This window comes from Theropithecus gelada, chromosome 7b (genome assembly GCF_003255815.1).
Source record: "Theropithecus gelada isolate Dixy chromosome 7b, Tgel_1.0, whole genome shotgun sequence".
NCBI classification, from domain to species: domain Eukaryota; kingdom Metazoa; phylum Chordata; class Mammalia; order Primates; family Cercopithecidae; genus Theropithecus; species Theropithecus gelada.
The window spans coordinates 89,635,812-89,650,886 of NC_037675.1; the positions used below are offsets into that span (position 1 = coordinate 89,635,812).

At 42.4% G+C, this 15,075-nt stretch overlaps 1 protein-coding gene across 2 annotated transcripts in view; it reads right to left on the reverse strand.

The window, feature by feature from the left end:
• KCNK10 (potassium two pore domain channel subfamily K member 10) overlaps window positions 1–15,075 on the reverse strand; it is a 145,147-nt gene that overhangs the window by 54,018 nt on the left and 76,054 nt on the right. For both annotated transcript variants that reach the window (XM_025392246.1, XM_025392245.1), the window contains exon 3: window positions 2,285–2,402. In XM_025392246.1, the coding sequence (XP_025248031.1) occupies window positions 2,285–2,402 (118 nt within the window). The remainder of the gene's footprint in view (window positions 1–2,284; window positions 2,403–15,075) is intronic.

Genomic DNA, 15,075 nt, shown 5'->3' on the forward strand with positions numbered 1-15,075 from the left:
AGGAACAGCAGCTCATGCCTGTAATCCCAGCACTTTGGGAGGCCAAGGTGGGTGGATCGCTTGAGCCCAGGAGTTCAAGACCAGCCTTGGCAACGTAGTGAAACCCCATCTCTAGAAAAAATGTTTAAAAACATAACCAGGAATGGTGATGCACACTAGTAGTCTGAGCTACTTAGGGGGCTGAGGTGGGAGGATCCCTTGAGCCCAGGAATCAAGGCTGCAGTGAACCATGATCATACCACTGCACTCCTGGGTGGGTAACACAGAGAGATCTTCTCTCAAAAAAAAAAAAAAACACAGAATTTCCTTTACACTCACAACTTTGTTAACTGTTTGGCAGAAGAGACCTAGCTGCTGGCCTGTTTCAGAGTTCAATGTGCCTTCCTCACCAAGCTTAATTATTTCTAGATTTACATTTAAAATGAGAGACATGCGACTGACTCTTCCTTTCACTAGAACACTGAGAGGCCACTGCAGGGTTATTAATTGGCCAAATTTCAATACCGTTGTGCCTCAGGGATCTGGGATGCCTGAATGGCCAGCTGCTGGAACAGTCAGAACATACAGCATTCATTGATTAAGTTCACCATCTTCAAAGGGCATGGTTTGTGGCACCCCAAAACAATGACAATTGTCACATCAAAGATCACTGACCACAGATCTCCTTAACAGATATAATAAAAAATGAAACAGGTTGAAACTATTGTGAAAATTACCAAAATGTGACAGAGACACAGAATGGAGCACACGATGTTGGAAAAATGGCACCAATAGACTTGTTCAATGTGGGATTGCCACACGGCTTAAATTTGTTTAAAAAAAAAAAAAGTAAAAAAAAAAACTCAGCATCTTAAAACACAATAAAGCAAGGCACAATAAAGTGAGATACAACTTATATAGAATGATACCATGAATAAGAGTGGATAGTGGAAGAGGGAAAGGAAGTTGAGATGCTAAGTTCACTGACTGCCTTATATGTAATAGCTGAGTGCCAAGAGTTATCATTTAAAGCTGGCAAATCATATAAGAGAAACATAAGCATGTTTAATCATTTAAAAGATGATGTCCACCAAAACTTTGTGTTGGAAAAAGAAAGAAAAGAGTTATCATCACCCATTATGGGGATCAAATACATGCTGGTTAACAAATAGAACACTAAGATTATTATATGCCATTATACTTATAAAGTTAACCCCTAGGCCAGGTGTGGTGGCTCACCTGGGAGGCCAAGGCAGGCAGATCACCTGAGGTCAGGAGTTCGAGACCAGCCTGACCAACGTGGTGAAACCCCATCTCTACTCAAAGATACAAAATTAGCCGGGCATGGTGGTGGGCACCTGTAATCCTAGTTACATGGGAGGCTGAGGCAAGAGAATCGCTTGAATCCAGGAGGCGGAGGTTGCAGTGAGCTGAGATTGCACCACTGCACTCCAGCCTGGGTGACAAGAGTGAAATTCTGTCTCAATAAATAAATAAATAAATATAAATAAATAAATACAGTTAACCCCAAGACAAAAATACGAAACTCTCCAAGTGTCAGAAAAAAAAGATACACAAAAAATAAGACAAAAACTGATACAGGAAAGAGGTCATTGCAGTTCACTCTATGATCAGCTGCAGAAAGCATTTATCTAGTCAAAATCATGGAGATGTTTCACTTCTATCTAATTAAATATTGGGGAGACAGGAGGACAGGAAAAGAGCCTTTCTGTGGTGGGGCAGGCAGGAAGAAGGAACTAACTCCTCATCTTCCACAATACAAAGTCAAACAAAAAAAATCCCCAAAACTGAAAATTCCAGAAGAAGTACAAGCAAGATATTTAAAGACATGGGGATGAATGTTCGAATCAACAATCAAAACAGATGAAAGTGACGGTCTCTGGGAAGGTAAGAAAAGGTGAGAGGGTCAGAATGTTACTGTTTTTTATAACAAATTTTGTAGAACATTTTGGTCCCTTACTATACAGCTTTAATAAGAAGTACAATTTTTAAAATGGAAGTTGAGCTCAAATGAGTAATCTGAATTCAACCGACCAACTCATATTTTCCATTCTAACCTTTTCATTAGGTTCGCTAGCCTTTCATTCTGGAAAAAGAGATACTTCATTCTGCTTTGGCTTTTGTTGAAAGCCAGCACAATGACTGCATTAATTTAAATGACAGTGTTTCGTAAGCCTCCTCTGAACCTCAAACTATAGTTTATGCTATGAGGACAAAACACTGACTAAGCACCCTTACTCAAGATGACCTGCAGAGAAAGAGATATTAGCAAACGAATGGGTACCTATGGTGGTGATGACAGTTCCAGCAAAGAAAAAGGCACTGCCGAGGTCCCAGTGGCTGCTGTTGTTGGAGGAGTTTCCTATTGGACTGACTCCCGCATTGTCAGCATCAAGGGCATGCTGCAAAGAAAGGGAAAAAGCATAAGACTCAGTTTAAAAGTTGTTCTTTTAGTTTTTGTTTTTAAAAAAAAAAAAAAAGAAAAAGAAAGAAAGCAAGGTTCCAATACATTATTCCCCTGCTCAAGAACCTGCAATGATCTAGAAAGAACTGGTTAAGTGGATGAGGGTACCATCCCAAAGCAAAATGCTATGCACCCAGTTGTGAAAATTAGAAAATTAGTGTTAAGTCGGGGGGAAACACTAGGATATAGAATATGGTGACTTTTATAGAAAGCTTGCAGGCATGGGGTGGCCCAGATTATGCAATATGTATACAAGTTGCTGTGCATATACACACACAAAAATGTCTAGAAGAATGTTCACTCAAAGTGGACATTTCTGCAAGGCAGGATTTTGGTTGCTTTTTCACGCTTTTCTGTCTTGTAAGAATGTTTTACGTTGAGCTTGTTTCCACAGGGCGGGAGTTAAGAGCCATGCTGGCTGTGGCCGTTATTAACTTCAGAACCTTGGGCAAGTTGTTTGAACCTCTCTAAGCCTAGTTCCCGCATTTGCAAACTAGAGATAAAACCTTCCCCACAGGGTTGTTGTGAGGATTAAATGAGATGGTCCAAGTAACATCCTTAGCCCAATGTCTGGCTCCCAGTTAGGGTTTAACAAACAGTAACCAATTTCATGATTCTCATTCCACTCTCACCCACCCCCACACCACACACACACATCTCTCTTTTTAAAAATAAGCTACAATGACTCCTCAATGATTACTGAATTTGGGATTCCATACACCTTAAAATTTCCAACAAACTGGCCACAATGATGACCCATTTTCATCTCACACTGCTATAAATTCCCCACTCTGGGCAGACACTCCATGACATGTTCCCTGTACTTACGTACCTGTGCCCTCCCACAAACAGTGCCCATCCTTCTGGGTCTAATTCAAGCCCTGCTTCTTCCAGGAGACTTAGTCTATGCATCACTGCTTCACAGTTGCCCCCTTCCCGGAGTTCATACTTCGGCAACAATTAAAGATACTGCTTAAAATCCCTCCCTAGCCTCATCACAAGCAGGAGAAGGTGAAAAACTCCACAGCAGTTCTTCCTGAGCTGGCCCCTGCCACCCTCTTTCAAGCCAGGAGAAAAGGTAGGACGTGCTGTCATGGCAGCCCAAACACACGCTGTTCACACGGGTGAGCTGGGATATAAAAGCGACAGGTGGAAGCCTTGGAGAGGAGGTGACAGACACAGGAGCTACTTCTAGAACAACAAACAGACATTCTGTTCCTTGGGCAAACCTGGAATAACCCTATGTAGGGAGAGCAAGACAGAAATAATGAAATGTAATTACATTTATCCTAAGTAATGCCCATTAAGTTTTGTTAAAACAGGCATATAGTGGTTGTCACAAATCAGATTACAACTGGAAAAGTCAATCATCATTACATTTTGCCTTCTTTCATCTGAGTTATTTCACTCTGGACAAGGGATCAACAACCTTTTCCATAAAGGGTCAGATAGTAAATATTTTAGCCCTAGTGGGCCACATACGGTCTCTGTTGTATATTTTTCTTTCTTTTAAATAATCTTTTAAATATGCAAAAACCATTTTTAGCTCAGGGGTTGTACAAAAAGAGGCTGCGAGCTAGATTTGGCAGACTCATAGACAGTTGACTGGATGATACGGGGAAAAAAGCACCTTCTGTCAAGTGCCGAGTCTATTCTTCTCTCCCTCTAAGAGAACATGGAATATTATGCAAGGCCGCAGCCGGCCACTGTTTCTAGCAAACCCTGGCACCCTAGAATTTAAAATCTGGCTGCATGGGATGTGTGCAGACTGTCTTTGCATAAATCAGCCTAATTGACAATGGTCACAATCATCGGAGGTATGTTCTGCTCTGCTCTAGAGGGGAGACAGATGGTGGGTCCTTTCCACTGATAGCATCTCCATTTTCACTGTGCCATATGAGTACCATCAGACCAAGCCACCAAGCCTTCACCAGTGTTTGTATCTTCATTATCTACTCAGCTCTGATGGGAATAATACCGCAGGGAGGGCTCTAGGCATCAGTCACTTAGGTTGCCTCAAATCATACCATCAGTACCTAATATTTACAACTCCTATCAAGCTGTGAAGAGAGGTTAGGCTCACTCAAGTCTCACAGTGCTGAGAATTGCACATAAATATCATAAGCAAACCCAGCACTGCAAACAAAAATACAGATTTGCATGAAAGACAACAGGGACGATGATTTGTTTCATCAAAAAATCTGAAGAATCCTTTTCAAGTTTCATTTTTCTTGAATTATGCAATTTATAAATATTTACTGTTTGCCTATGTAACCCTCAAGGAAAGCGTTTATCAGCTGAAAGGAAAAGGGAACTAACAGTTGTTAAGTGCCTGCCCTTCGCCAGGTGCATTGGAAGTGTCATTCTGTTTTATCCTTTCTACAACTTGTGTGTGATTCCATTCTATCCTTTCCATAACTTGCAAGAAAGTAGTATGATACCCCACCTTAGAGATGGGGAAACAGGCTCAGGAAACTTAATTAACTTGTCCTAGGTCACCCAGTCAGGATTCAACCCCGTCTGGCCCAAAGCAGATGGTTTGCCTTTCCTCTACCTTTGGTACCCAGAATGCATGCCGCCTCCCCAACTCCCATCTTCACCTCTAGACATATGAGGAAGAAGGACAGCCATTGTCCAAGAATTTAGGTGGAAGAGACCTTACAAGGGATCATTTCTAATTAGACAGCTTCCTTGAACATGCAAATGGAGACACCAAACATCATTTGGTTGTCGAAGCTGATTAGAGATGAGTCACTCTGCGTTAAAATAAAATTAAAGAATAAATTAATTAAAGTGGGATAAGGTTGATTTTTATGCCCTAAGAGGGAGGGATCAGAGAAAACAGAAAAGCCCTGAGAAAGGAGGACAAGAAGAAATAAGGCGACAAAAAGGGGTGTCAACAGACAGGTGGGAAATTCAGGCTCCATAGTGGCAATGCCCAGGTCTTTGAAGAGCAACTCCATCTAGTATCCAATTTCAGCTGGGTTCTATCTGTGATGTCAATTCCTCTCTCCCTGCCAAATCTTCAGTAAAATGGGCAATGCACCAAAATGCCTTGGGGAAGCAGTTTTGTGGAAATTATACATAAGGGTTGTCATGGGCAAAGTAGGGCCACTGATGATCTGAACTAACTCCTTGAGAGCAAGACTCAATGAAAAGGAGAAAAATAAGCTCTCCTACGAGTCACCAAACTTTTGATAAGGTTTTAGAAAGCCCCAATGCTGAGAATGAGGTTTGATTTTCTATCTGGATCTTATGGCTCTGAAAAACTCTGGCAAACAACCAGAATTCAAGTGAATCAGCAAACTCGGGTTATAACTGACTGTCACCACTTGAATTGGCAACATCATTTTTAACTCAATAATAATAATTCTAATGGAGTGTATAGTTTTAATTTTTATTAATTTTCAAAGTATTTTCTAATGATCTTAACTGTTTGAGCTCAAGTAAAACATTTTAAAATTAAATGCATTTGCTTTTAAGATTTTTCTCTGCATTTAGGCTGCAGAAGTGAATGGAGGGCAGCCCGTTAGGAATGTATGAGCACACAGATGATGAAATGGCACGACTGAGCTCTGTACAGTTTAGCTCAAAAAATGTTACAGGGTAGAGGTTCAACGAATGTTATGCAATAATTTCAGACTCAATGAGCATCATTTGTTCACTTACAACTTCAACCATTATCAAGTTCAGCGAGATCTTATGAGGATCAAAAAATTCACACAGATAGATAATTCAATAGAGGTAGACAGATAATTAGATGGGGGGGATACTGTAGATAAGAGGGTATTACTTTACATTTTAATTCCATTCCTCCTTGAATTTCCTTTTTAGCCTCTAAGCTGGCATTTCCAGCACCCACTCAGCTATCGAGTAAATGGCCCAGGAGTGAATGTTTTAAGTCAACAATAAATAAATGAACAAACTAAATGAATAAATTTGGGTATATTATCTTCCCAGAGGTGTGAGAGGAAAACATTTTACTTCTTTCTAAAATTAGACAAACACAAAAGCAACTCAACAACAACAACAAAATAATAATGATTTGTTTCTTTTAAAAAGAGGTGGAGAGCTGACTTGAAAGAGGGCAAGATCTAAAAGATTCTGTATCCCTCTTTCTCCCTTGTCCTCCCCACCCCCACACCATGCATTAGGACTATCTGACAGGCAGAAGAGAGAAATGGCAACCTCTCACAAAGTGAGGCGGATCTGTAGCTGATGTGCTTAGAAAGAGAGGAGGAGGAGGTAACTGGACCCCTCACAGGACCCCCCACCACATTTCCCCCACCAGTTTCCTCCCATCAGGCAACGCCAGCTACATGAATCACTGCTCCAGACAGCGTGTGATACCATCATGAGTGTTAGTGCTGCACTGGGATGAATGATGACCCGCAGGGGACCACTAACTGTCTGTGGCTTTTCTCCTATGATCTGTGCACTCGGTGAGATCATCTGTTTCTCTGTTTCCTTATGTGCCACCAAAAAGAAAGACAAACAAAGGTGCAGCAGTAATCTCTTGGCTTGTCTCAGACTGGCTGAAGAATACAATAGATTCGTGCCCTATGCATGGATGCTAATAGCTGGGTAACCAGTTGATCTATTGTCCAAAGCAGGGAACTTGCAAATAAAAAGGTAGCTCTGTTAACAACTACGCTGGGACCACGGGACGGGTGCAACCCAGGATGTATGGTCATTTTACTAACAGATTGTTTGTCTCTTGAGAAAGGACTTCATCTGAGGGTACAATGGCGGCTGTGGCCACAATGTTCTTACTCCCTAAATGGCACAGTCAGCAAATGGATTATGAATTGGAGATTTAGCCAGGGATTGAGGCAGGGTGAGGGCATGAGTGTGGAAAGTGGCTCCTAAAGTGTATTAAAAGTGAGCCTATTCCAGCCATTAGCAGTTGGAAGGAAAGCCACAATCCCTGTGAGAAAGGCAATTGGCAGACCACATTCATTACTACTCATAAATACCCCTAATGATTCAAAACCCCAGCAGCAGAGCAGCAACATTTCTCCACCTCCTCGCACATTTGTGGCGGAAGAGCCTCGGGTTTGAAGTGGAAAGACAATATTTAATTTGCTTGCCACAATTACTTTTTCTTTCACCTGCTTCAGAAGTATTTCACATATAAGTGAATCTTCTGTGGCTGGGGGAAGGGCAGCTTTACATCCAAGGGCAAGGTGAGTTCATATTTCAAACAACTATGGGAGGGTCTCAGAGAGGATTTCTGGGGCCACACCCAGCGAGGCACTTTTGTGGCTGATTCAGAGATGTCTTAGATTCAGTACAGAGAGGGAGACGGTGGAAGCACCTCATACATCACTCTTGCAACAGGGAAAGTTCTTGGATAAAGTAGTAACCGTTCAGCCTTGCAAGTTGTTCAGCTTCTCTGAACCTTGGTTTCCTCATCTATAAAATGAGGGACTAATACCTTCCATGCAAGGTTGTTGTCAGAGTTGTTTAAAAATGAACATAAGACATCAGGCACTGTGCCTTGTCATGTCTTACTCAGGAGTATTAGTAATAGGAACCCTTTCGGAGCACCTCCTAGAGTACAGATTAACTCAGCCCTGGTGAGGGCCTAGTACAGTGGGCAACACTGCTGCCCCCAGGGGACTCATGACACTGAGAATGGTAAAGTGCTGTGTCTACAGTACACATCTGGTGCGCAGCAAAGCTAGCAAACAATGCTCTTAGAATTGTCAACAGGAAGTTCACCATCCTAAACTCTGCATAGGCACTTCTCTCCACCTCGAGTTCTTTTCTTTCTCCATCTCAGACGCACAGCTTCCCACCTCTGGGAAGGGCAGGGTGGCTCACACTCAGTCTGGGGCACCCCACTATCTGCAATAAGACGAAGGGAAGAGAATGCAGGCTGACGCACGTGTGCCTTTACCTCCCACCCAGACAGACAGCCAACGTGGCAGTCAGGCCTGGGCTGACCTGAGTGGACACACCATGATCGAGCGGCCTTCCTAACTGCCACACCACTTCAGAGTCCCTCATAAAAAGCAGACCAGACCATAAAAACGCAAAGAAAGAGGCACCTTAAGTGCTGTGGTGGATATCACAATGACGTGTATTTTCCTACTGCCCTAAGTAGGAAAATACACCTACTGCAAATATTATTTTGGAGTATATTAGAAAAATATTGGACAAAATATTTCCTACTGCAAATATTAGCCTTTCCTCGGGTCCTCAGGGAGCCAGGCAGTAAGTTTTCATCAGAACTTTACAGCCTGGTTATAAATCTAAAGTGAAGGCCACGGGCAGAAAGGACAGGGCAAGTGGAGAGTCTGTTGGGAGCAGAGAAGAGAGAAACCCAGGGTGGGCTAGCATACTTGCTCATGGCATATGGTCTTAGACACGCTAGCTTTCCTTGCTACCACCAGTTACTCCCTTACAATGGGGATTTCTGAGGCTCAATTCATTAGCACCTAGGGTATTCACTAATGACTAATCTATCTAAATATTATCTTACAAGACCAGGCCATATTTGGGGGCACTCTTTTACCTTCCAAATTGTGCCTTATGATGGAGAATGCATTTCCTCTGTTTCTCTCTGACTATATGGAAGGAAGAAATAAGATAAATTTTAAACCATAAGGAAAGTATCAAGTCCACTAAGGAATCAGGGATAGATGTGTATACTTTGATATGATCAATAAACTTTCAGACCAACAAGCTGTCACTCTTTCATCTCAGTTTGGACTCACGCTCTACAGGCTGAATAACAAATTTGCCAACTGATGTTGAAAAATTGCCCTGGTCCTGAGGAGTGTGTTTGATATATGCCTTGCTCTCTCTGCACTTGAGATCATTCCCATTAAAAGTGGGTCTATCCAATTTCTATTAAAAAAAAAACAAAACTGTACTAGACTACAAAAGCAGCTACAGGAATTCTGATTCATTACACTGTGCACTAAATGGAAGGTTACTATTCCTTCCATTGTCATTGCATTGAACAGAACCTGAAATTTAATATTTATGTGATCAATAACATCATGAAAAAGAGAGGATTCTGCTACCTTGTTTTTATTGTAGCTGTTTACTTAGGACTTTTTGTTGCTTTTGAGTCATCAATATTAATCACAAATTAAGATTTCATTTCCAGCTGGGCATGGTGGCTCACGCCAGTAATCCCCATACTTTGGGAGGCTGAGACAGGAGGATTGCTTGAGCCCAGAAGTTCAAGGCCAGCCTGGGCAACATGGCAAAATCCCATCTCTACAAAAAATACAAAAAGTAGCCAAGTATGGTGGTGCGTGCCTGAAGTCCCAGCCACTCGGGAGGCTCAGGTGGGAGGATCTTTTGAGCCCAGGAGGCAGAGGCTGCAGTAAGCCATGATCGTGCTACTGTACTCCAGCCTCCACAGAACAAGACTGCCCTCTACAGAACAAGATTCCGTACCAAAAAAAAAAAAAAAAAAATCATTCTCTGTGCCTCCTTAAGAATGAGTCACCAAATCTCCTGTGAGCATAGTTTGATAAGGGGAGAAACAAGGAAGTGGAGACAACGCTAGAAACTTCAGGGAAAGTTCTAGAATACTCCTAAAATTAATCACAGCTGCCAGCACTTGCAATGTGCCAGATTCTGCCTTCTTATCCTATTTAGTCCTCACAAAATCCTGTAATCACTGATTCTATTACTAGTCCCATTTTACAAGTGAGACTGCAGAAAAACAGAAGTAACTTGTCCACGGTTATAGTAGTTAGGAAGTGTCAGAGCTAAGGCTGGTTAAAAGTCCTCTCTTTTAACTCTAGCCTTCTACCTTCCACAGATAGTTCTCTGTTCAGCTTCTAAACATTTTTCTAAAGCTCATCTGTCATGTCACCTTCTTCCAACTAAAAAAAAAGAACAGCATAGAGAAGTCATCATTTGTATTTCTTATCTCCATTTGTAAAAAAACAAAAGATTAAACACTCACTTACTCAGTAAAGCTAAGCTGCACCAGCAGGCTTTTCATCTCTTCTGCCCGTTTCCAAAGAGAAGGAAGGAAAAATAAATGTTCCCAATATAAAGTGATAAGGTTCTCTTAATTGTAGACCTGAATGATAATCCATGGACATTGGTTTTAGATCGAAAAGGGATCCAGCCTCAACACCTTATGTTAAGACACAAAGCCCTGTCACTCTAAAGGACAACCAGGAAGTAATCATGACTCTCTGCAGTTGACTCACAGGTCAATGAAGGTCCTCTTGGGGGTCCCGTAAGTTGAGTCAGAGACTCCTGCTCTGTGACTAAGGACCTGAGTGATTCCTTGTCTTCTAGAACCAATCATACTGGGCTGTAACTATCCACTAGAGTAGAGCATCATGGCTAAAAAGCATGGATTCTAGAGCCAGACTGCCTTGGCTGGATCACAGTTCCACCTCTCACTTCAGCTTGGGCAAATTATTTAACTTCTCTGCTCCTCTGTTGCTTACCCTACTTCATAGGATCACTGTAATATTTAAATGAGTTACTACACCTAAAGCATTTAGAGCAGTTCCTGTCCACAGTAAGCACTATGCCAGAATTAGCTAGTGATATAATTAATACTGAACCTCAAGCTCCTTGAGGACAGGGTGGCGGCATCTTGCATTTTTTATTATTTTTTAATCACTAGAGCCAAACACAGCACCTGCTTCATGATAGGTACTAAGTAAATATTAGTTATATAAATGAATACATTTTATTATGATAAGTAATAAGAGCAATTGTAGGAACCAGACACCATCAGAATCTCATTATTCCATAATGTATACAGCAACAATCTAAACGAGAACAAACCCATGCACATTTGTATAAAAATGCAGTCACAGGAGCATTCACTTCTGGGTTTTGGTTTTATTTTTATGGGAGTTTTTTTAGAACTTTGAATTCTCATTTGCAAATTCATTTTCCAGTGGCATGCCAATTTCCATTACCTCTTTAATTTCTGGCTTAAAAGCTTTAGATCTCCTTCACTGAACAGTGATGAAATCAATAACCCCAGGGATAGAAACAGTAATAATAATGACTCGGAGGCCTGTAGACACAGGCTGGAGGCTGCAGGCCTGATCTTGCACACATTGACGCATCTTTTGTGTGACTGCTTTGCTGGTGAAAGGGCAGCTCTTCTGAATTCAAAGCAACAACCAAAAGGACACACTTCAACTCAGAGTTGTGCCCCTGGGCTCAAAGAACCCGAATCTGCACTCTCCAGAGCTCACCTGCTGCCTGAGCTGCTACCTAAACTTCCTGGACAAAAGGCTGCTTGAAATAGGGGATGGCCCAGGGCCGACAAAGGCTGCTCTGGATCTGCACTCTGAAGTCACAACAAGGATTTCCATGAACATCTCAGGTGCTGTGCTTTCCAACACACCGCTTTCCTAAAACTTCTTATGTCCCTAAATATGGAAATATGTAAAGTTTTGACGGCTATAGATACCAAGGGAATCTGCTCATGCATAAAGATGACAAAAAGGTGAGTTTTTGTCTTAGCTGGGTGTGGTGGCATGCACCTGTAGTCCCAGCTTCTCAGGAGGCTGAAACGCGAGAATCACTTGAATCCAGGAGGCGGATCCAGAGAAGTACTATTGACAACCAGACCAAAAAGAAAGGACTTGTTTAACATAGTAATAAAAGAATTTTTTGCTTTCCTTCTGTGAAGGTTCTAAATGAAGGTCTCTTGATCTTCAAAACAGATACAAAGGCTGGGCACAGTGGTCTATGCCTGTAATCCCAGCACTTTGGGAGCCCGAGGCGGGCAGATCACGAGGTCAAGAGTTCGAAAGCAGCCAAGCCAATATGGTAAACTCCATCTCTACTAAAAATACAAAAATTAGCTGGGTATGGTGGTGCATGCCTGTAGTCCTAGCTAGTAGGGAGGCTGAGGCAGAAGAATTGCTTGAACCTGGGAGGTGGAGGATGCAGTGAGCCAAGATCACGCCAAGGCACTCCAGCCCAGGAGACAGAACAAGACTCTGTCTAAAAATAAAAAATAAAAAATAAAAACAGATACAAAAACCACCATTCCTTCATTCCTCAACCCTTTAGCATCTTCTATTGGCCAGCCACTGTGCCAGGCAGAAGGGATATAGTGATAAAAGACACAGATCCAACTTCAAAGAGCTCACAGTCATGGGAAGGGGACAGAGAAAAGCGAAGGTCACCCAAGAGAGTCTAGCGAGTGTAGGACAACTAGCGAGTGTAGGGCAAATGGGGCCAAGCAGGACATGACCCAACATAAAGGGCCCATAAAGGTTTTCTGCAAGAGTTGAGTTTTGGCACCACTGAGGACAATTCAGTTCAGAAGTCCAGAGCAAAACACTTAGCAGAGTGCCACAGTTGTCACTCCATTTAGTTGAGTCATTGAATTAACGAATGAATAACATAAAACCCTTTGGTAAACTCATATGAAGGACCACAATGGCAATGTACTGATTGACCAGATCCTATCACTCTGCCGCTGAAAACATAACTGTAAGCTTCACAGTACTCTTAAGATAAAATTCAAAATCAACCCCTGCGTGGTTTGACTCCTGCCTGTCTCCAGCCAAATTGCTTTCTAAGTTCCCTTTGCTAAATGCCCTTTGGCCACATTTGCTCACTTCTCTCAAGTCTTCAGCCATGGCATGTTGCTTCCTCCCATCCAGGGCCTTGACTCAGCCCCCCCTGCCTGGAATCCTTGCCTTATTAAATCAGTTCTCCTCTTCGGGTATCCCATAGCTCTAGCTCCCTCTCCTTTGCAACTTTCATCTGGCTTTCAGTTGCAATTATTTGTGTAAGAACATGCATAAGGTTTGGTTCTCCCACTGTCTATAAGTAGGGTCACCATATATTTTATCTTTCTTTTTTTTTTATTATTATACTTTAAGTTCTAGGGTACATGTGCACAATGTGCAGGTTTGTTACATATGTATACTTGTGCCATTTTGGTGTGCTGCACCCATCAACTCGTCAGCACCCATCAACTCGTCATTTACATCAGGTATAACTCCCAATGCCATCCCTCCCCCCTCCCCACTCCCCATAATAGGCCCCAGTGTGTGATGTTCCCCTTCCAGAGTCCAAGTGATTTCATTGTTCAATTCCCACCTATGAGCGAGAACATCCGGTGTTTGGTTTTCTGTTCTTGCGATAGTTTGCTGAGAATGATGGTTTCCAGCTGCATCCATGTCCCTACAAAGGACACGAACTCATCCTTTTTTATGGCTGCAGAGTATTCCATGGTGTATATGTGCCACATTTTCTTAATCCAGTCTGTCACTGATGGACATTTGGGTTGATTCCAAGACTTTGCTATTGTGAATAGTGCCGCAATAAACATACGTGTGCATGTGTCTTTATAACAGCATGATTTATAATCCCATATTTTATCTTTCAAACCAAGACATTTTGTTTTTAATATAGACGGGATTTTGCCATGTTGCCCAGGCTGGTCTCAAACTCCTGAGCTCAAGAGTCTGCCTGCCTCAGTCCCCAAAAGTGCTAGGATTATAGACATGAGCCACCATGCCCAGCCCCAGGACACTTTTGAGAGGGAAAGGGGCACTATTAACAATTACTCCAGAACCACAAAACCTGGAACATTTGGTTCTCCTAGTTATAAGCTCCAAGAAGGCAGGGACCATGTCTGCCTTTTATTCACCATTATTACATCCCCGCATCTAGCACAGTAGGCAATCAAGTTTGTTGAATGAAAGAATAAATGAGCGAGTGAACAAATGAGTAAGAGAGTGAGCAAGTGAGTGACTCGGGTCTTGGCAGGAGGGCAGAACCACGGTCTTGGCAGGAGAGCAGAGCCACGGTCTTGGGAAATGTTTATGGGTCATGCAAATTACCCAACATCTCCTTGGGTATAGAGAGGACATTTTGGCAGTTCATAATCTCTTGCCCTCTCATCTGAGGAATAGCAACTCTGGTTGCCATGACAACATCAAAGGTTCACACCCAGGACCACAGCACGTTGCCCACTCCTCACATGCCACTGCCCACATCTTAGACTAAATCCTTCTCCACTAAAGCATGGTGGAGTCAGGCCCAAGGAGCACAGCCAATAAAATGAGTCAGTAAGCCAGAGGCCAACAGTCTGGCACCCTAGCCTTGTCATGGAGGCTCTCTGTATGTCAGAAAGCTTACAAATACAGGGAGAGGACAGGAGAGAGAGCTGTGTTAGAAGGCAAGCACTAACTGTCACAAAGGAGCCTTCTCATCATGTCGTTCGAGTGGGTTTTCCCTTCATCAAGAGGAATTTGTCTTGATCCATTTATGTACTCTCTAAGCCCACTGTGTCAAGCCAAGGAGAGTATGATTAAGAGAGCGTGGCCTCTGGAGTCAGAGAGATCTAACTAGACTCAAGTCCTACTTTAGTCACTAGCTAGCTACAAGAACTTTGTGCTCTGTAAAATGGGGCAGCAACAGCGGCCACCTCTTGGTGCAATGGCGAGAGGCAAATGAAGCTAAGTAATATAAGTAATATATGTAAACTCTCTAGCACCCAGCTTACACAGAATCAGTGCCTAATAAATGATGCTAACTGGAAAGAGTCAGGGGAGGGGGGGATAGGGAAGGATTTGTTAAAGGGGACATAATTACAGCAAGATAACAGGAATAAATTCTAGTGTTCTATATGCAGGATG